This window comes from Trichosurus vulpecula, chromosome 4, assembly GCF_011100635.1.
Source record: "Trichosurus vulpecula isolate mTriVul1 chromosome 4, mTriVul1.pri, whole genome shotgun sequence".
Taxonomy (NCBI): Eukaryota; Metazoa; Chordata; class Mammalia; order Diprotodontia; family Phalangeridae; genus Trichosurus; species Trichosurus vulpecula.
The window spans coordinates 35,908,366-35,931,454 of record NC_050576.1 but is presented as its reverse complement, the minus strand read 5'-3'; the positions used below and the strand labels follow the sequence as shown (position 1 = coordinate 35,931,454).

Sequence of the window (23,089 nt, the reverse complement as noted above, 5' to 3'; positions counted from 1 at the left end):
GACAGCTAGCTGAGGTACTGATGGAAAATGGACTGACCCAATCAATGTAGGTCATACTGATGTGTTTTAAGGGGTTCAGGGACCCCTCAAGGACTGAAGTACAGGAGAGGGTCATGTGGAACGAATTCACAGACTCAAGTACTCTTTAGGTCAAGTTGGCAAAGGTTCATTGTAATGCCAATATGGTGGGCTGAGCTCCTTAGGGAACTTGCAACCTAATAGGAATGATGCTACAGCTTATATAGGAAAAGTAGTGGGTTATCTGGAAGATATGCTAATTAGGTGATAACATACAACCTTAGTCACAGGTGTTATTCACTAATGGAAACCAGAGGAAGGGGTTTCTCAGGGCTGTATTTTTGGTCTGTTATGTCTCTAGCAATGTAGCTTTCAGAGTTGGTCTACAACTTGACCTCTGGATTGTATACAATAACTTTGGGAATCAATACATGATAATTCTGTGGTTACAAGATAGTCCTGTTTTTTACAAGAGAATTTCTTCAGAGGTCAGTTTGTTCTTGTGAGGGTGTAATGGCAAGCAAAGTGGGACTTTTTGATATTTTTTCTTTTGGAGTGCTTCTCAGAGCTAAGGGAATCAAGTGCCTTTGATTGTGTCTTTGAATCAAGAGTCTTTGAAAACCTACTTAAGTCACAAGAAAACTTAAGTCACATGAGTTTAAGTCACATGGTTGTGATGCCCACTGTGGACCAACCCTGAAGAAGTGTATATATACTCTGAAATTAGCATTTTGCTTTGGGGGGCTCACTCACTGGAAGAGTGTCCATGTGATTTGACCAGATGAGACTCTAGGTAGCCCGTAAGGAATTCCCCCGGTTTTGAAAACACAGATACCCGTGCTTCTCTCTCTGGTAACTATGTGTGTATTTCTATGGACAGACAGAAGCCCTGTCTACTGATTTTTGTTATTTGTTCTGTTTATATAATTTCTGCTTGTAACTTCTGTTTGTGTTTTCTCTGAAGTTCAGGGTGCTGAAGTTTCCCCTTGAACTAAGTGAATGATACATGTATGTTTAATTAAAGTGAGATTGTAAACCTCTTAAAGTTGCTTTCCTTAGCAAAGCAGATCAAGGGGCAGAGCGAAGATGGTGGCTGGAAAGCAGGGACTTGTTTAAGCTCTCCCCCAAATCCCTCCAAACACCTGTAAAAATGACTCTGAAACAATTCTAGAGCTTTGAAATCCATGAAATAGCAGAGGGAAGCAGGTCTCCAGCCCACGACAGCCTGTATAGTCACTGGGAAGGGTCTTTCACACCATCCTGGGAGAGGACCACAGCCCAGCATGGACCGCTCCAGGACCAACCAGACCTAGAGTCAGGCAGAGCAGGCCTTGGGGCCATGAATCACTGAGCTGTAGCGCTTGTCAGACTTCTCAACCCACAAACACCAAAGACCATGGAGCAAGTTAGTGGGAAAACTGCTGGATCAGAGTGAGAGTGGTCCAGCCCCAGCTGCTCGGTGGAGGTGAAGTGGCAGCTGCAGCACCAGCAGGAAGCTCCTGCTACTGCTTCCAGAACTCCAGCTGTGGCTGCTTCCAGCCCCAGGCTCACACGGTGGGAGGAATCAAGCAGCAGAATAGCGCAAGAGTGCAGGGAGCATTTTGCTGGCACCAAGGCAGGGTTCTCTTGCTTTGCCCTGCTTGGATCTGGGTCGTGGTCCTGGTTGGTGGTTCTTGAGGGAGGAAGAGGCCTGGTGTGGCAGAGCTTGTGGTGACAGTGGAGTAGAAGTAGCTCTGAAAACAGCAGCACCACCCCTAAAGCTTGGGACAAAATACTCTCTGCTCTAACAGTAGTCATACCCTGACAAAAACCTAAAAGGTCAAGTAGTTGGCTGGGAGCATAAACAGGCAGCAAAAAGGACACAGACTATTGAATCTTTTTTGGTGACAAAGAAGGTCAAAACATACAGCCAGAAGAAGTCAACAAAGTCAAAGAGCCTACATCAAAAACCTCCAAGAAAAATATGAATTATTCTCAGGCCATGGAAAAGCTCAAAAAGGATTTGGAAAAGCAAGTTAGAGAAGTAGAGGGAAAATCAAGAGAAATGAGAGTGATGCAAGAAAACCATGAAAAACAAGTCAATGGCCTGCTAAAGGAGACCCCCCCCCAAAATACTGAAGAAAATAACACCTTAAAAAATAGACTAACCCAAATGGCAAAAGAGCACCAAAAAGCCAATGAGGAGAAGAATGCCTTGAAAGGCAGAATTAGCCAAATGGAAAAGGAGGTCCAAAAGACCACTGAAGAAAATACTACCTTAAAAATTAGATTGGAGCAAGTGGAAGCTAGTGACTTTATGAGAAATCAAGATATTATAAAACAAAACCAAAGGAATGAAAAAATAGAAGACAATGTAAAATATCTCATTGGAAAAAAACCACTGACCTGGAGACTAGATCCAGGAGAGAAAATTTAAAATTATTGGACTACCTGAAAGCCATGATCAAAAAAAGAGCCTAGATATCATCTTTCAAGAAATTATCAAGCAGAACTGCCCTGATATTCTAGAACCAGAGGGTAAAATAGAAATAGAAAGAATCCACTGATCACCTGTTGAAAAAGATCCCAAAAAGAAAACTCTTAGGAATGTTGTCGCCAAATTCCAGAGTTCCTGGTCAAGGAGAAAATACTGCAAGCAGCCAGAAATAAACAATTTGAGTATTGTGGAAACACAATCAGGATAACACAAGATCTAGTACCTTCTACATTAAGGGATCAAAGGGCTTGGATATGATATTATGGAGATCAAAGGAGCTAGGATTAAAACCAAGAATCACCCACCCAGCAAAACTGAGTATAATGCTCCAAGGCAAAATATGGATTTTCAATAAAATAGAGGACTTTCAAGCTTTCTCAGTGAAAAGACCAGAGCTGAACAGAAAATTTGTCTTTCAAACACAAGAATCAAGAGAAGGATGAAAAGGTAAACAAGAAAGAGAAATCATAAGGGACTTAGTAAAGTTGAACTGTTTTGTTTGCATTCCTACATGGAAAGATGATGTGTGTAATTCATGAGACCTTTCTCAGAATTAGGGTAGTTGAAGGAAATATATATATATATATATATATATATATATATATATATATATATATGTATGTATGTATGTATATGTGTGTGTGTGTGCATGTGTGTGTGTGTGTGTGTGTGTGTGTGTGTGTGTAGATAGAGGGCACAGGGTGAGTTGAATATGAAGGGAAGATATATAAAAAATAAAATAAAATTAAGGGGTGAGAGAGGAATATATTGAGAGAGGGAGAAAGGAAGAGATAGAATTGGTGAATTATCTCACATAAAAGTGCAAGAAAAAGCAGTTCTGTTGGAAGGTAAGAGGGGGCAGGTGAGGGGGAATGAGTGAATCTTGCCCTCATCAGATTTGACTTGAGGAGGGAATAACATACACACTCAATTGGGTATCTCATCCCACAGGAAAGTATGGGGAAAGGGATAAAAAAAGAGTGATGATAGAAGGGAGGGCAGATGGGGGAGGAGGTAATCAAGAGCAAACACTTTAGAAAAGGGACAGGGTCAAGGGAGAAAATTAAATAAAGGGGGACAGGATAGGATGGAGGGAAATATAGTTAGTCTTTCACCATTCCCAAGAATGACTTATATATGTATATGTGTATATATATATATATATATAAACATACAGACATAAAAAACATACATAAGATGATATAATCCCACATAGAGATGTAAACAACCTAAGCTTATTGGTTAATGAGGTTTGTGGGGTTTTTCCCCCTGGTTACCTTTTTATGTCTCTCTTGAGTTTTGTATTTGGAGATCAAATTTTCCATTGAGTTCTGGCCTTTTCATCAGGAAGGTCTGGAATTCCCTTATTTGGTTGAATGTCCATCGCCTTGCCTGGAAAATTATGCTTAGTTTTGCTGGGTAGTTGATCCTTGGTTGTAGTCCCAGCTCCTTTGCCCTTCGGAATATCATATTCCAATTTCTCCTGTCTTTTAATGTGGAAGCTGAGAGATCCTGCGTGATCCTGACTGTAGTTCCACGATATTTGAATTGCTTCTTTTTGGCTGCTTGCAGTATTTTCTCTTTAAGTTTATAGCTCTGAAATTTGGCTATAATATTTCTTGGTGTTTTCAGTTTGGGATCTCTTTCAGGGGGTGATCGGTGAATTCTTTCAATAACTATTTTGCCCTCTGGTTCTAGGACCTCTGGGCAGTTGTCTTTGATAATTTCTTCGAAGATACTGTCAAGGCTCCTTTTTTCATCGTGGATTTCCGGTAGACCAATAACTCTCAAATTGTCTCTCCTGGATCTATTTTCCAGGTCAGTAGTTTTGCCAATCAGATATTTCACATTTTTTTCTATTTTTTCATTCTTTACATTTTGTTTTATTACTTCTTGATGCCTCATAGATTCATTAGCTTCCACTTGCTCAAGTCTAATTTTAAATGAGTTAGTGTTTACATTTTGCTTTTGAGCCTCCATTTTCAATTGGTTGATTTCACCTCTCAGGGTATCCTTTTCTCTCTCTAGATTCTGAATCTCCGTAGCCATTTTGCCAATCTTATTCTTTAGGGACTTGATTTCATCAGTGAATTTTTTTTCCATATTTTCTTTTAGCTCCCTAATTTGGTTTTTAAAGTCCTCTTTTAGCTCTTCCAGCAGTGCTTTTTGGGCTGGAGACCAGATCATATTAGCTTTTGAGGTATCTGATGTATCTACCGTGTCATTGCTATCTTCTTCTATGTCGATACTTTGATCCTGCCTGTCTCCATAAAAAGAATCTATTGTCCTTGGTTTTTTTGTGTTCTTCTTCATGTTGGATTGCCTTTTGCTGGCGTTAGAACGAATTTCTATCTGTGAGTCTCAGGGCTTTCTGTCCCAGCTTTCTTATTCTGGGGGTTGTGAGTCTAGGATTATAACCTTCAGTTTCCTGAGGTGTGGGGGAGGGGTCTGGCTCCCTGGCGTCTCACTCCCTATGGGTGTTCTCCAGCACTTGCTTTTCAGCAATGGTCTCAGCTGTTTGTTGTTTGAGCTGATGACTGGCGCTTCCCCTGGGGGAGCAAGATTACGTCTGGGCTCCTGGCGTTGACCCCTGCCCACTCTTCCCCTCTGGGACTAATAAGCTGCTGGTATTTGTCCAGTGAGGCCCTGCTACTCTCTCCTCTGTTTCAGTTCTCCCTTTTTTTTTCCCGAGGAATTCTCTGGGTGAGGGGGGGAGGGGTTAGAGCCGGTTACCTGGCCATTGAGTCTTGCGGAAGTTCAAGAAGCCGAGTTCCTGGGTTTTGCAAGCGTCAGGAGTGGGTGTTTTCACGGCCGGTGGCGCTGCGCTGCCTCTCGTCGCTCCCACAGACTGCTGTCCTGTGTTGGGAGTCCTGGGGATCTCCGCCGGTTTCGGGCGCCCAGCTTTCTCCCAGCCCGTCTCCCACGTGGATTTCCCGGCCAGCCGCTTCCGCCTTGGTCTGGAGCAGCTCCGCACCGAGCACTCTCCGAGCCTTCAGGTTCGTTCCTCCGGCCTTTCAAACTCTCCCGGCTCGGAAATTTGCCCCACGCAGACTGCTCGCGGTTTCTGACTCTCTCAAATCTGCTCAAATTCACTTTTTTATGGGAATCTGACAGACCTTGTGAGAGAGCTCCGGTAAGACTCTGCCTTCATGCGGCCATCTTGGCTCCGCCCCCCAAGACTGTTCTAGTTAGTCTTTCACGACATGATTATTGTGGAAGTGTTTTGCATAATGATACATGTGTGGCCTATGGTGAATTGCTTGCCTTCTTAAGGAGGGTGGGTGGGGAGGGAAGAGGGGAGAGAATTTAGAACTCAAAATTTTAAAAGCAGATGCTCAAAAAAAAGTTGTTTTTGCATGCAACTGGAAAGTGAGATACATAGGGAATGGGGCATAGAAATCTATCTTGCCCTACAAGAAAGAAAGGGAAAAGGGGATGGGAGGGGGAGTGGGGTGACAGAAGGGAGGGCTGACTGGGGAATGGGGCAATCAGAATATATGCCATCTTGGACTGGGTGGTAGGGTAGAAATGGGGAGAATATTTGTAACTCAAAATCTTGTGGAAATCAATGTTGAAAACTAAAAATATTAAATAATAAAATATGTAAAAAAGGAAAAAAAAAGAAAAGCAGATCAAAGAACCTGTGCTAGCAACTCTCCTGTGTGCTGGTGCTATTGGCCTTATACCTCCACAGCAGCTGCAAGCAGCATTGTTGCTACAGATGGGGAAAGATAGTTTGTTTTACTGGGACCCACTCATGAGTAATTGTGGGGAAAGGTAGTTTATCTTACTGGGACCCACTCATGAATAATTGCTAGGTATTGTGTCCTCGGGCTGGGGAGAGAACTGTCAGGCACAGTGTTTTGAAGCTACAGAGAAAGGTGATCTTAAAATTGGGGTCCAAGCACAAGCACCCAAGCACCCCATCAGTAGTATGGAAAGACAGGCACATGTACTTCTTGTAGAGTGCTGAATTAGTCCAACTATTCTGGGAAGGAATTTGGGATTATCTAAAGAAAATGGCTAAAATGCCCATGCCTGTTGACTCAGAGATCCTAGTAGTAGGAAATTCTATGATTCCATATCCCATAGAGATTAAAAGAAAGTCTTCATAGTAATAATGAAGAGATACAAACCAAGTAGAGGCCCACTGATAGTGGAATGGCTAAAAAAAATGTTGTTGTACAAGACCATATTGTAATATTACTGTTCAACAAGAAACAATGAATTTAAAGAGTTCAGAGAAGCCTAGAAAGACATATATAAACTGATGCAGAAAGAAGTAAACAGAACCAAGAAAACAACAAGCCAAATGACTGAAACAATGTTTGCATAAAGAATAACAAATTGAATGCTATATAATTTATAGTGATCAAGCTTAGTCTCAGTAAACATGAGGGAAAAAAACATCTCCTTTCCTTTCTTGAAGAGGTGGGGGATTATGGGTATGGAACATATATTGCATATATGGTCATATCAAATGATGTATTCGTTAATTTTGGTAAATTGTTCCTCCCCCCTTTCCTTTTGATTCTTTGTCACAAGGGGTATGTCTTTGGGTAAGTGAGGGAAGAGAGAAATATTCAGGTCATAAAGGTAATGTGGAAAAAAAGATATCAATACAAATTTTTGAAGGAAAAAAACCACAGAGATCAAATATAGCTTCAATAAATACAGGCTATTTTTCTCTTTTAACACGGTTACTGAATTGAGAATTCAGGAGAAAACTGTAGATGAATTTTAGCTATATTTTAGCAGTCTTTGATAAAACTTTTTGTTTTTCCTTTTTAAAAAATATGCTATTGATGACTTTGGTTTGTACGATATGTTTATTTGTAGATGTACACTCTACAGGAATCACCTCCTTTATAATATCATGGTATTAGAGAAGGACCACTGACTTGGAGTCAATGGATCTTGGTTCATATCCTGACTCTTGTCACTTACTGTGTGTCCTATGGCAATTTAATACTGTCAGTCACCTCCTCCTCTAAGTTCTTCTCTCCTCCATTGACTCTTGTGTTCTTTCCTGGCTCTCCTCCTACCTGTTTGACCACTCCTCAGCATCCTCCTCCTCATCTTTATCTGCCCCTCTTAGAATCCCTTTCTTACTCCAAGGCTCAACACAGGTGACATCTCCTACAGGAATCCTCTCCCAATCTCCATCTTCCCCCCACACCCACAGCCACCCCTACCTCCAAATCCTTTTGTATTTATTAGTATCCATCTTGTATTTCCTTCTTGTGTCTACATTGCACATCTCACCCCACCCTTCTCAATGAATGCTGGGACTGTTAAGCTGCTGTGCTCAGGGGCTAGCACACAGTAGGTACTTAAGGAACATGGACTTTTTGTTCAATTGGATTGAATCCTGCATAGTGTCTACCGTTTGTCCCAGACTGAGAAGAGGCTACCTTGGCTCCCCTCATCCAGGAGCCTCTTGCTCCCATTACTGGCTGTCCTCTCGCCCAGTTGTTCCTAGAGTCTGCAGCCACATTCCTAGAGCATGGAAGGTGCTCACCCCCTTCACAGGAGGAAGCCCTTGGAAGGACACCCTCCATTGGTCCCCCTCTGAAAGGCTTAGATCCCATTGCATAGCCCCAAAGGTTCAAGGGTCTTCCTCTTCCTTCTCTGTGCCATGGGGCACCTTTCCCAGACCAGGCTTCCTCTCCGCCTTTCCAAGTCTTTTTTCTCCTCCCATTATTCCAAGAAGCCCTTTCCTTGGAGCCCCCATCCTGGAAAACCTGGAACAGACAACTCCAGTAACCCTGTACTAGCCTTTGTTTCTTACACATCAGGGTCACTTGGCACCGAAACAAACACAAAAGGCACACTCAGCAGCTGCCTGAAACCTGGTCCTTCAGACAAACAGAGTATTTCAGCAGAGAGTGAGAGACGGAGACAGAGAGAAAGAGTCAGAGACAGAGAGAGATGGAAGCAGAGACAGAGAGAGTCAGAGACAGAGACAGAGACAGAGACAGACAGAGAAAAAGTGAGAGACAGAAAGAGATGGAGGCAGAGACAGCGAGAGTGAGAGACAGAGACGAAGACAGAGAGAAAGAGACAGAGACAGAGAGAGATGGAGGCAGATACAGAGAGTCAGAGACAGACAAAGAGTCAGACACAGAGAGAGTCAGAGAGAGAGACACACAGACAGAAAGTCAGAGACAGAGAGAGATGAAGGCAGAGACAGAGTGAGAAACAGAGACAAAGACAGAGAGAGTCAGAGACAAAGAGAGATGGAGGCAGAGACAGAGAGAGTCAGAGACAAAGACAGAGAGAAAGAGTCAGAGACAGAGAGACAGAGACATACAGAGACAGAGAAAGATGGAAGCAGAGAAAGAGAGTCAGAGACAGAGACAGACAAAGAGAAAAAAGTCAGAGACAGAGAGTCAGACAGACAAAGACAGAGAGAAGAGTCAGAGACAGAGAGAGATGGAGGCAGAGACAGAGAGAGTCAGAGACAAAGACAGAGAGAAAGAGTCAGAGACAGAGAGAGATGGAGGCAGATACAGAGAGCCAGAGACAGAGTCAGAGACAGAGCTAGACAAAGGCACAGAGAGACAGAGACAAAGACAAAGAGACAGAGAAAGAGTTCAGAAGCTCACCTGAAGAAGACTCTGGCTCTAACTTATCAAACAAGTGATCACTCAGATTCTGTTTGAAGGCCTCTGCTGAGGAGGAGACCACCTCCTCCAAGGCCACCCTGTTCTTCTGTTAGAGAGCTCTCAGAGTGAGGAAGTCCTTCCTGATCTCCCACCTGCAACTTCTCCCTGCCCCACCACCCCCTCCCCACCCCACCCCTTCCCTCCTAGGCCAATGAGAACAAAATCAATCCCTGGACCATATGACAATTCTTCAAATGCTTGAAAACAGCTCTCATACCACTCCCCCCACCACACACACACATGCCTGTTTCTTTGACTGATCCTCATAGGATGGGCCCATTCCACACCTGCTCACACTGGGAGGAAGAGTCCTCCAATTTAACCCCACCTGGTCCTCTGATCCGTGTAGTTTAAACACCCTATCAGTCTTTAAAGGCTCCCTCCCCTTCCCTCACCACCCTCAGCTCCTGTCTAGCACTGGCTCTCCACAAGAACAATGCTCATGCCAGGCCTTGCCAACCTTCTGGATCCATCCATTCTCTGTGATGTGCCCCAGCCTGCATCTCTCAGGCCATAGGCATCATTCACTGTCTCTTACTTATTATCCCATCAGTGTATTCAGCCTGGAGCTCATTTGGCCCTGATTTCAGCCACACAGGAGGCTAGCTGGGTAGGGAGACATGAGGCCCACCCTATTATCAAAGTGGCAAGAGACATCCTCTCTTTTAGACCTGATACCCACCATTCCCAGGAAGTAGACTGAGTCACCACTGTGGTCTGAAGAACAGCAGAGAGGTTAGAGGGGGCTAGGTGGTGCAATGGATAGAGTGCTGGGCCTGCTATCAGGAAGACCTGAGTTCAAATTTGATCTCACGCACTTATGACTGTGTGACCCTGGGTAAGTCACTTAACTTCTGTCTGCCTCAGTTTCTTCAACTACAAAAATGGGGATAATAACAGCATCCACCTCCCAGGGTTGTTGTAAGTATGAAAGAGATAATGTTTGTAAAGTGCCTGGCATATAGTAGGCACTTAATAAATGCTTGTTCCCCTTCCTGAGAAAATTTAAAAATTAACCGTAGGGAATTATTTGCATGAAACCATTGAACCACAAGATTTAGAGCTGGCCGAGGTAGTGACTTGTCCAATGCCAGGTCAGAAATAGCAGCAGCAGAACTCAAGAAAGATCCCATGCTCTTTCCATCACACCTTGCTTCCTTCCTCGAACCCAAGGCTTGGGACTCTAAGCCCCTGTTCATTTCTCTGGGCCACCTGACTTCTGACACCCTAATAAATTTGCACTTAATCTGGGGAGGGCTTTGCTGGGAAGACTGCAGCTAACATGGGTCCAGAGCTGGAGGACACTTAGTGACCATTGAGTCTAAGCCCCTGGTTTTCCAGAGGAATAGACTGAGGCCCAGGAATATTCAGTGACTTGCCCATGGTCATTCAGTAGTAGCAGGAATAGGATGAAGATGATGATGATGATGACGACGACGACGATGATGATAAGCTAGCATTTATATAGTGCTGTGAATTTTCCAAAGCATTTTACAAATATTATTTCATTTGATCTAAGGAACAACCCTTGGAGGTAGGAGCTATATTATTATTTCTATTTTACAAATGAGGAAACAGGTTTATTGGCTTGTGCTGGGTCATACAGCTGCTACGTGTTTGAAATAGGATGTGAACTCAGGTTGTCTTGCAGCCTCAGTGATTTGAACCCAGGCCCCTCTGCCTCCAGAGTCCCAGGGCTCTGCCTGCTTCCCCACCCTGCCCACTCAAAGGTGAGCATCTCTACAATGCTTTGAGGTCTCAGCTGACCCCCAAAAGGCCACAAGGATGGAGGCATTGCTACTTTGCTGCTCTAGAGTAAAGTGCCATGGCCCCATAGGCAGTGAGCATCAAAGGCAGGGCTTGGATCTCTGGGTAGCTTACTTCCAAGGCTGGCACATTTCTTCCCTTGTCACTCTATTCTGACGTTGAATCTGATGGTTTTGTACCCTTCTCTTGTGAGGAAATTTATCATTTTTCCCCAGTTTCCTAAGTCACTTAACTGTGAAATCTTATCCAGCACCTCTGAAGGAGGGTTCCCTACTTCTGCATTCAGCAGAGTCAGAATCACATGTTTATAAGTGGGGGGTGCTATCTTAACTATCAAATTCCTATGAGACACTCCCAAGGGAGTTTCATAATAAACTTCGGCATTCCCCAACATAATAGCAGTCTTCATTACCTCCTCCTTTAACTTTCTCGTACAGTCCCTAATTGAATACCAGGGTCTATCTTCAGTAGGCCACATAGTATCAGCACGATATTCCTCTTTACAGCCTGTCACAGACAAAGCTAACAAATTGGTTGCTTGGTTAGTTCTTTGCAAATGATAGTCCCTAAAAGCTTGCTGTACAAAAAAAAATTCAGCTAATACTTACGAATCTCATACAATCCACAGAATCTACAGGTACTCTTGCAGCCCCTTCATCACCAATTCTCACCATCTAAGATACCAATGATTCTCCCATTCTCCGGGTCAAGATGTCTGTGATTTCCTGCTGTGTAAAATCTTCCAAAACCAGCCTAAACCAAGCAGTATGATCTTGTGTTTCCTGCCTTCTCCACTCTATGGGGCACACTTCTCTTTCAGAAGTCTGGTGTGATACTGTCTCACCCTCTCTGTGAGAAGTACCATTCGACAAAGTATAGCCTCATGCCTGAGGTTCTGACATTGTATCTTCCTGTCTAGATTTCTTTCCCTGTTACCATGGTAACCAGACTGACTGCTAGGCTTGACCTCAGCTGAACTGAGGTGCACTCTTGACCTCCTTGGCTCCTTCTGCCTTCTAGATGAATTTACGAAGCTGTTAGCTTCCTGCTATTCCACCACCTGAGTTTCTCCATCTTGCTGTGGTATAGGCTGAGTATTCTCAGACGTTTCAGCAACTGTCTGAGCCTGAGCTCTCTCTCTTAATAGTCTGTCTCTTTGTTTACATACAATACAATAGGCTATGAGTAAAATCCAGCCTCATCTAGAGATTGCTCTTGGGATCCCCATTCCTGGCTCAATAGTAATTTATCTGAGGCATTGCTCCAAATCTCTGGGTCCTCCACTTTGTAGCTTCTGCTTCCAGTCCTCACAGAGACCAGTGCCCTTAGACCATTTCCTTGCAAGGGAGCAATAAGTTATATCCTCCCATCCTGGGATAACCGTTTCTTCTTCTAAAGACCTTCTACCTCTAAACAGAGATCTTATACCTTATGATCCTGTTTGTGAGGCCAAATAATGTACCAGTAAGGCGATAAACACAGCATCAATAATAATCATGAATATGCCTATGTAGTTCTGTGTCTCGAGGTATGAGAGACTCTCCATAAAGAAGGTAAAAGAAGTATAACATTTATTCAGACACCAGAAAACCATATCCCATAACCAAATGTTCAGCTCCCACAGCCAGTCAGCCCACTTTATCATAACAGCAAGGAAGTTTTATTTACTTTAGTTTGCTATTCAGTAAGGGGATAGTAGTGAAATTCACTCCCAGGGATATTAAGGGGATCACATGATTGTAAAAGTGCTTGGCACAATGCTTGGCAGAAAACAAATGCTATCTGAATGTAAATGGTTTAGGTTAAATATAATTGCTTCATATTTGTTAACTTTATGTGTATTTTCTTAGATGTGAAGTTTATGTCAATGGTGATGAGATGAATGATTTTCTGTGTAAAGCAATTTGGAAACACATCTGACTAAATTAAAGTCACCAGACTGGTAATTAATTGGTTTTAGTTTTAAAGTTTATATACATGATAATTGTTTATGGTATTGTTATATTTCTAAATTTTCTTTTACTATGTAATTTGGTGTAACAACAATGCTGCTTGCTGCTACTGTGGCTGTGTAAGAACAACAACATCAGCACACAAGAGGGCTGCTAGCACAGGTTCTTTCATCTGCTTTTCTAAGGAAAGCAACTTTAAGGGGCTAACAATCATACTTTAATTAAACTCACATATATCATTCACTTAGTTCAGGAGAAAAAGACAGCACCCTGAACTTCAGAGAGTATACAAACAGAAATTACAAGCATATATTACATTAACAGAGTAAATAAACACAAACCAGTAGACAGGCTTCTAACTATAGCAATACATAACAGTTAGCAGAAAGAGAAGCATCAACTTCGGGGTTTTTAAAGCCAGGGGCTCCATGATGGCTACCCAGAGTCTCCTGTGGTCAAATCACACTGCACTCTTCCAGTGAGTGAGAGCCCCAAAACAAAACACCAATCTCAGGTCTTATATACCCTTCTCAGGATCAGAGGGCATCACAGCCGTGTGACTCAAACCCCTGTGAACTAGGCTTTCTTGTTTCTTAAGTAGGTCATCAAAGACTCTTGATTCAATCAAAGGAACAAAGACAAGACTCATCAAAGGCACTTGAGTACCTCAGTGCTGAGAAGCACTCAAACTTTTCATGCCATTACATTTGAAAGGCAAGATTCAAATGTACTTGATTACCTTAGCATTCCAAAAGAGAAAACAGTTTAAAAAAAATCCCACCCTTCTTACCACTACATTTGGTAAACAGTTGTATCATCTGTGCTGTTAGCAAAGCAGTGTCTCTTGTAATCTAAATGTTGTTGGACTAAAAATTGTACTATCAGAGGAACAAAAAAATGATGAATAGGGCATTCTGACTATGTGTTATAATATTTTGAAGTATTATAATATAAGAAAGCATAAACTTCCAAGTTTTTTCTTTGTTTAAAGGGAAGTTTCAGCTAAAATTGTTTTGCTATCATCTATGAAATTTGTGAGATTGTTAATCAAGTATTTACAAAAGTATGTTTGTGAAAGGCAGTAATTTGATATTGATGACAATTATGTCCAAACCTACTGTGAATTTTCTAAGTTTCATTCCTAGGTTTGTTGTGTCCTTGGATATACCAGGTTTTTCTGTTAACTCCTCTCATCCCAGATCGGATTAGGGAGAGAGGTTTATTTTCACCCACCTAGCAAAAGGATGAAAAAAGGGCAGTAGGCACAACCTAAGCCAGTGGTGTTCCGTTCCAAATTATTAGACCCAGTGTCACAGGGCTGGCCAGAATGTGTACAGGTAGTGGCAGCTAGTGCCATTCTGGTGGAAGAAAGTAGAAAATTGACATTTGGAGAGGCTCTAATCATAAGTATGCCACATTAAGTTAGGACTATTTTAACCCAAAGAGCTGGAAGGTGGTTGGCTGACTCTTGAATATTGAAATATGAGGCCATATTAATGGAAGAAGATGATTTGGTGTGAGTGACTTAATCTTGTATCAATTCTGCCCCTTTCCTTCAAAAGGAAATTCTCAAGAATTTGGAACATAATTGTCATGATATTATTGAGTATCAAATAAGTGTACATCCAGATTCGAGAGATATTCCCCTCCATGAGGGGCATCATCTTTTAATTGATGGATCTTCCAGGGTAACAGAGGGAAAAAGACATAATGGGTATGCTGTCATTGGTGGTGAAAGTAATTCTTTACAGGAATCTGATAGATTACCTGACAATTGGTCAGTTCAAAATTGTGAATTATATGCCCTTAATCAAGCTCTAAAGTTGTTAGAAGGAAAAGAGGGTATTATATATACAGACTCTATGCTTACGGAGTAGTTTAGACATTTGGAAAAATTTGGTGTGAAAGGGGAATGATAAACAGCAAAGGGAATGAACTAATAAATGAAGAATTGGTGAGGCAGGTACTGACCAACTTATTGTTACCCAATGAAATTGCCATGGTACATGTGAAAGGACACCAGAAAGGAGAAGTATTTGAGGCAAAGAGGAACAGATTAGCAGACAAGCAGGCTAGGCGAGACCCCGATATTTAGGGAGTTATGTTTATAGAGACGTTTCAGAATAGTGAAGTAGTTTTCAGAGGTTTTATGGGGGTTGGAGACTAGAGACAGGATGAGGAAGATGGATGACAGAATAGGAGATGCAAGATAAGGGAGATGAGGAAAATTTTATGACCCAGGATGGGGGAAGCAATCTCATCGTTCCCTTCCCCCACTCCCAACTCCTTAGTCAAGAAGGTATGTCAGAGTACAGCAACAGTTCTGGGAAAAGGAAACAAGAGGAGAAGCCAGGAAAGGTAGAAAAGCCTGCCAATTAGCATCTGTACTTAGAGTAAGACAGTTCATCCTTTTATTGATAATATTTTATATGATCTGGAAATGCATTTGATGTCATCTGAATTTTATTGTTTTTATTACAGTTAAGCACAATTTGGTTACACAGTTGATTATTGTTTTAATGGTAGAACCTAAACTTGTTCATTGATTACTGTGTGTGGAAAGAAGGGGATTGGGTGAAAACCTTATCCAGATTGGTTCTGCCCATTCAAAACAGTCCACCTGTATGGATGGGGGTTGGCAGGCAGAATGGAAGGCATAACAAAGGAGTCATGTCTCACACAGAAGATAACAGGCAAAGCAAGGATCCAACTGGTTTTATCTTGTTTTGAGGTTAGAAGTCAGCTAGGTAGAGTAAAAGTTAAGTCTTTCTTGGAATGCTCATGCTTAATAAGCTTATGAATATTAACTTCTCCTCTGGGAGGACTAAAGCTTCATTTTAGTGGTCATACAATACATATGGTGGGAGGGGGAACATGTCAAGGGGAACTACATAGTAGGTGTATTGGAAAGTTGTACACCCTGTATTGCCCAGCCAGTGCGGAGACAGGGGAGGAATATTGCTGTCGGGCATAGGTTTTTAAGGCTTACTTTTGTTTCTGGAGGGTGTGTCTATCCAATTAGACACCCACAACTGCAGTCGAGTAATAAACTTCTTTATCTTTTATCTTCACCCCTTCTGAGCCTCAATGAGTTATTTCTCACAGGTGGAAGGATGGACAGAGGGGTGGATAGAGGGATAGACAGAAGATGCAAGTAGTCATTAGCCCAAGAATGTCTGGTTCTTTGAGGTCACAGGACCTTCCTGACCCTTTCTAAATGAGCTTGGAAGTCCAACAAGTGATGATTAAGTACCTACTATGGGTATAACCTGTGCTAAGGCTCAAGGTAGTTGACAGGATTAGGAAAAAAACCAATCCCTGCCCTCCAGGAGCTTACAATCTTATGGGGGGGGGGGCACACAGACACATAGAACCCCAGACACTTAATAGCCATAAATAAGGACCAGACCTGTGATTTCCTGGGGGAGGAAATTCCCTTTACCAGTGCAGGTCACCACCTTCTTTGCAACTTACAGTCTGAAAGATTTGCCTTTTTATTGTTATTCAATCATTTCAGTTGTGTACCACTCTACGTGACCCATTTTGGAATTTTCTTGGCAAAGATATAGGAGTAGTTTGCCATTTCCTTCTCCACCTCATTTTACAGATGAGGAAACTGAGGCAAACAGGGTGAAGTAAGTGAGTTACCCAGGGTCACACAGCTACCAAGTGTCTGAGGCCAAATTTGTCTTCCTAACTCCAGGCCTGGCTGTGCCACCTGGCTGCCCAAAGATTTGCCTAGAGCAGCAGTTCTCAGACTTTTTGGTCTTAGGACCCCTTTACGCTCTTAAGAATTATTGGAAGAGTTTTTGTTTATGTGGGTTATACCTACTGATAGTTAACACATTTGTCAGCTGTTGTGGAATTAATGCAAAGAGAATTCATAGGAAGTCGTTAAAGACCAAGGAGTTTGGAGAAGCTGTACTCAGGGCAAGAGTATCCCTGCAGCAGCCAGCCAGTCAGTCCACAACCATTTAAGTGCCTACTATGTGCCAGGCACTGAGCAAAGCTGGGGATACAAAGAAAGGCTACAGAACAAAACTAAACAGTCCCTGCTTTAGAGGAGCTCACAGTCTAAGAAGGAAGACAACTTGGGAAGGACTCTGTCCAAACAAGCTACAGGCAGGATACCTTGGGGGTAATCAACAGAGACCTCACCTTACTTGGTTTACCTGGGTGGGGTTGGAGGATGGGAGGGTAGATGGGAGAGGGTCTAGAGTACCTAGCTGTGGTGCTCCTCTAGTAGGCCAGAGCTAAAAGAAATTCACAGAATCCATCTCTCTCTCTCTTTCTGTCTCTCTACCTCTCTGCCTCTGTCTGTGTCTGTTTGTCTGTCTCTGTCTGTCTGTCTGTCTGTCTCTCTCTCCCTGTGTCTCTCTGTCTCTGTCCGTCTGTCTCTTCTCTCTCTCTCTCTCTCTCTGTGTGTCTGTCTCTGTCTCTCTGTCTCTGTCTGTCTGTCTCTCTCTCCCTGTCTCTCTCTGTCTCTGTCTGCATCTGTCTGTCCCGCCCCCCACCTCTGTCTGTCTCTGTCTCTCTGTCTCTCTCCCTGTCTCTTCCTGTGCCTCTCTCTCTCTGTCCATCTGTCTGTCTCTTTTCTGTCTCTGTCTCTCTCTCTCTCTCTCTCTCTCTCTCTCTCTCTCTCTCTCTCTCTCTCTCTCCCCCTCTCTCTTCCTGCCCCCAACCCTTGCCCCTCAAATATAGGCTCCTCAGAGAAGTGCAGCAAGATGGCAGAAGGGACGTGGTTAACCCTGAGGGAGTCTGAAATCAAAGGCAGCTGCGAACTTGCCAAACACTGCAAGAAGACCATCTCCAGCAGCTGCTACACGCTGCACTACCTCAAGAACGTAAGGCCTCGAGCTCCCCGCCCCTGGCCGCACCTGGAGCTGGCCGCGGTCCAAGACCGCACAGGGATGCCACGCCTGGCCCCTTGGTCAGCCAAGGCTGGCGCTGCCTCTCCCGGTCTCATGCACCTGCCAACCGACTTCCAATGAACTCCCCTCACCCTCTCACGCACGCAAACTCCCCCATTCACATTCACACACATTCACACAGTCACACCGGACACAAATAGTCCAACCAAACCCTCTTCGGGAGAAGTCGTACTGCTGGACCAGCGCCCCTGCCCGGCACTCAGGTTTCCCATTCCCATTCGTTGGGAGGCAGCCATGTTGGTCGTATGACCTCTGGCAGCTGGGAACTCACCATGTAGTCCACTGAGTTTGCACTGATTTCTGGGGCCCTTTTCCAGGCGTCTCCAAGAGTCCAGTTCGACTCTCAGCATGAATTGTTCTGTCTCAGAACGTCTCTCTCTGTCCACGCATGACTCAATGCCTGTCCCTGTCTCTCTACCTCCGTGCCTTTTACAATGGGGGGTGCGGGGTGGGGGGTGCATGAGAGGAAGTGAGTGAACCTAACTCTCGTCAGATTTGGCTTTAGGAGGGAATAACATTCACACTCAATTGGGTATGAAAATCTATCTTACCATACTGGAAAGTAGGGGAGAAGGGGACTAAGGGGGGGGGAGGGGCCGTGATAGAAGGGAGGGCAAATGGGAGAAGGGGATAATCAGAAGCTAACACTTTTGAGGAGTGACAGGATCAGAGGATAGAACAGAATAAATGGGGGTATGATAGGATGGAGATAAATATAGTTAGTCTTTCACAACATGGCTGTTATGAAAGTGTTTTGCATGACTTACACACGTATAATCTATATAGAATTGCTTGCCTTCTCACTGAAGGTGGGTGGGGAAGGAGGAAGGGAGAGAATGTGGAACTCAGAGTTTTAAAAACAAAAGTTAAAAGTTATTTTTACATGTGTCAACTTGAAAGCTTGGTTAAAGGAGGCAAACAAGCTAGGTGATATGTAAATTCATATTGTTTATTCCCTTAAAGCTAGCAGCATACATACATGTATAGAGCCAGATGAAATCCGACTGTCTGAACAAAATAATGAGGAGAAAATATATTTTTAGAACAGTACCAACTCAGCATGTCTGTGTTACTCAGTTTTATGGTCTCCGTGTATATTTAAGCATGATACAAGAAAAGGACTTTTCTTAATTGAATAGGTTGAAAATACAATAAGATAAGAGAGTTGACGAAATGTCAATTGAAATTATAACCCAGGATCTCTGTGTTTAATTTACCATTAACATGCCGTAACATAGTATATGTGCATAAAATATTAAGATAAGAAAAAGTAACATTATTCAAGATAGTGTCTCAGGTTAAGGGTCGCATCCTTAATGGCCCTAGACAGAAGAAAGAATATTTTTAAGTCAGCCCCATCTGGCCTTGTTTACATAGGAAGATGTATTCTCGGAGTAAACTCAGTGAACAAAGAGGCTGTTAGGTCCAGGCTCTTCTTCTGTTTGATTACTTTAGGCTCTGACTCTTATCGAGGTTATTAAATTGATATTAAATGATTATCACACGCAACTGGGAAATAAGATATAGGGGAATGGTGTATGGAAATCTATCTTGCCCTACAGGAAAATAGAGGGGAAGGGGATAAGAGAAGGGGTGGGGGAGGGGTGATAGAAGGGAGGGCAGATTGGGGAAAGGGGTAATCAGAATGCACATAGTCTTGGGCTGAGGCAGAGCAGAGATTGGGAGAAAACTTGGAACTCAAAATCTTGTGGAAGTTAATGTTGAAAAGTAAAAGTTAATTAATTAAAGAAATAATTTTTTAAAAAAGGAAGCACAAAGTCAGAAGGAGGAGCCATTTGGGGTGGGGGAGGGAAGGGCAGACTGTGAGCTTTGTTTTAGATGTCTAGAATTTGTTATAATGAGATTTGGAGATGGAGATTGTTAATGCAGATTTAGAAATATGGAACTTGGGGTGGGGGAGCAGGAGAGGCCACAGGCAAGGGGACCCTTCTCATTAACTTTTTGTCCCTTTCAGAAAAAATTTATACTTGGTCCTCCAAGAACACTTGGCAAGAGAAAAAAGGTAATTATGATCTGACCTTACCCAAATGGCCACATGGCAACTGTTCCTGCTCCAAGTCTTATCCAGATCAGCACTGTCAAACTCAAGTAGAAACAGAGGCCATGAAACTGTATCTAAAGATTGTTTCTAGCTACACATAGATTTAAAAAACCACAATTCACATTATCTATGTTCTATTGTATTTTTATTCATACTCTTAAATATTTCCAATTGCATTTTAATCTGGTCATGCAGGCAGTGGACTCTACTATGCTTTAAATAAGATGAATGCCCACTCCTGGGGAGAGTCTCTTGTATTAATTTTTAATAGATTTATTTTACACTTGGTTTCACTCCTTATTGAACGTAAACAACTTGAGGATTGGGTCTGTTTCCTTTATGTCCTAATATCCATAACACAGAACACAAGGCATATCACATAGTAGGTACTTAATAAATGCTTTTTAAAAATTGATTGGTAATCGAACTACCAAAAATTTTTTTTACTGAGCTGGACAAAATAATAACAAAATTCATTTGGAAAAACAAGAGGTCTAGAGTATCTAGGATGTTAATGAAAAGACATGCTAGAGATGGTGGTTTAGCCACACCAGATATTAAACTGTACTACACAGCAGCAGTCATCAAAACTGCCTGGTACTTGTTAAGAAACAGGGGTGTGGATCAGTGGAATAGGATAGGTACACAAGCAGGTGAAATCAACAAGTTTAGCAATCTACTCTTTGATAAACCCAAAGAAGCCAGTTTCTGGGCTAATAATTCACTATTTCACAAAAACTGTTGGGAAAATTGGAAAATGGTAGGGCAAAAACTGGGCATAGACCAATATCTTACACCATATACCAAAATAAAGTCAAAATGGGTTCATGATTTAGGAGTAAAAGTTGATACTCTAAGTAATTTGGGAAAGCAAGGAATAGTTTACTTATCAGATTTGTGGAAAAGTAAAGAATTCATGACCCAACAAGAGATAGAGAGCATTACAAAATGCAAAATGGATAATTTTGATTATGTCAAATTGAAATGTTTTTGTACAAAAAAAGCCAATGCAACAAGAATTAGGAGGGAAGCAGAAAATTGGGAGAAAATCTTTGCAACTAGTATCTCTGATAAAGGCCTCATCTCTAAAATATACAGGGAGCTAAGCCAAATATATAGGAATACAAGCCATTCCCCAATTGAGAAATGGTCAAAGGATATGAACAGGCAGTTTTCAGAGGAAGAAATTAAAGCTATCTACAGGCATATGGAAAAATGCTCTGGATCGCTGCTGATTAGAGAAATGCAAATCAAAACAACTCTTAGATACCACATCTCTCCTGTCAGATTGGCTAAAATAACAAATCAGGAGAATGATAAATGCTGGAAAGGATGTGGGGAAATTGGAACATTGTTGCATTGCTGGTGGAGTTGTGAGCTGATCCAGCCATTTTGGAGGGCGGTGTGGAACTATGCCCAAAGGGCTATAGAAATGTTCATACCCTTTGACCCAGTAATACCACTTCTAGGGTTGTATCCCAAAGAAATCACGCAAGCGGGAAAAGGACCCATATGTACAAGAATAGTTATAGCAGCTCTCTTTGTGGTAGCCAAGAATTGGAAAGCAAAGAGATGCCCATCAATTGGGGAATGGCTGAACAAGCTGTGGTATATGAAGGTGATGGAATACTATTGTGCCATAAGAAATGGGGATGATGCAGACTACATAACAACCTGGAAAAACCTACACGACATAATGCTGAGTGAGCGGAGCAGAGTCAGGAGAACGTTGTGCACAGCCACAGATATGTGGATTCCGTGAGGACCAACCCTGACATACTGCGCTTTTCTCAGCAACCTAAAGGGCAAGGACAACTCCAGGGGACTCACGATGGAGAATGCTATCTTCATTCAGAGAAAGAACTGCGAAGTTTGAATACAGACTGAGGCACACTACATGCTCGCCTTTTCTGCTTCTCTTTTGTTTTTGTTTTTGGGTTTTTTTTTTTTTTGGTTCTGTTTCTTCTTTCTCATGATTCATTCCGTTGGTCAAAATTCTTCTCCACGACCTGACTAGAGCATAAATTAATTCAATGCGAAGTTATACATGACAGTTATATGGGACTTCATGCCATCTTGGGGAGGGAGGGGGGAGGGAGGGGAGAAAAACTGGAACTCAAAACTATGTAGAACCGTGTGTGGTAAACTAAAAATAAATAAAGAAATTTATTTAATTAAAAAAAATTGATTGGTAGGTGCAGCTTAAAGGAAAAACTTTGTGAACACTTCCTCATTTCCTAGAATCAAGAAGCCAGGTATGCTTCAAACCAGTCAAAGGGCAGAACCGAAGTAATGAAGATGTGATGAGAAAAATTCTGGTGTCATAGTGGCCACTAAACTAAATAGTGAGAGTCAGAAATTTCAGTGCCTACTGCCTGCCATCGGGATGGACATCAGGAATGCTGTAGAAACATGGAATATAAGATCATCTTTCTTTGAGGTTTTACCTCCATTTTCACAGAAATATTTCATCCTTGTACTCTGCAGGTCACAGTAAATGAACTCAGAATTGAACTAATAGACACTAATTGAGTGTTGTCTCTGTAGATCCTCCCTGCAGGTGAAACTAGAAGACAGCCAAAAGTCAAGAAAGGGACACCTTTTTGTCAGGCTGCACCTGCCCAGGTAAGTCCTTTCTTCATCAAGAAACAGATGCCTCATGGGTTTCACCCCTAAGCTTTATTTGGCTGCCTCTCAGCCTCCTATGCTTTGTTGTTACTGGGAGGGAGCCCACTGTCTTATTCAGAGTGTCCACTGGTTTTTCTAAACTGTCAGGTCTCAGGTTTCTTCTCTTCTATTCCTTCAACTTTTCTGTTTCCATCCTTGCAGATGACAAAATCTACTTTGAATCTCAATGAATTCCAACTTCTCTGGAGGTTCTCATGGTCAGGCTTTTCTCTTTTGGAGGACTCTGGTCTTTCCTTTCAGAGATTTTTCCTCCTTTTCCTCCACTGTTTATTGTGTGGGGGCTCATTTCTTCATTCTCTGTTAGTTTTCATTTTTTCAGAGGTTCTCCCAGTAGTTTTTCTTTCCTCTCCTCTCATTTACACTCTTTTATCCTGTTCCAATTTGTTGTTCTTTAGAAGTGAGGCCAACTGTATTGAAGTGGGCATATGGCTCTGTGGACTAGAAGGCAAACTGAGCTGCTGATGGAGAATGGAATTCTCCATGGCATTCCTGGCCCAGAGGAAGGATCCTCCAGGGTGGCCCAACTC

The 23,089-nt window shown here is 42.5% G+C and overlaps 1 protein-coding gene across 1 annotated transcript in view; it reads left to right on the top strand.

Annotated features, from left to right (window-relative positions):
- LOC118846696 (nuclear body protein SP140-like protein) overlaps positions 1 to 23,089 on the top strand; it is a 58,277-nt gene that overhangs the window by 15,874 nt on the left and 19,314 nt on the right. The window contains exons 7-9 of the mRNA XM_036755465.1: positions 17,583 to 17,821; positions 19,737 to 19,835; positions 22,422 to 22,499. Coding sequence (XP_036611360.1) covers positions 17,583 to 17,821; positions 19,737 to 19,835; positions 22,422 to 22,499 — 416 coding nt within the window. The remainder of the gene's footprint in view (positions 1 to 17,582; positions 17,822 to 19,736; positions 19,836 to 22,421; positions 22,500 to 23,089) is intronic.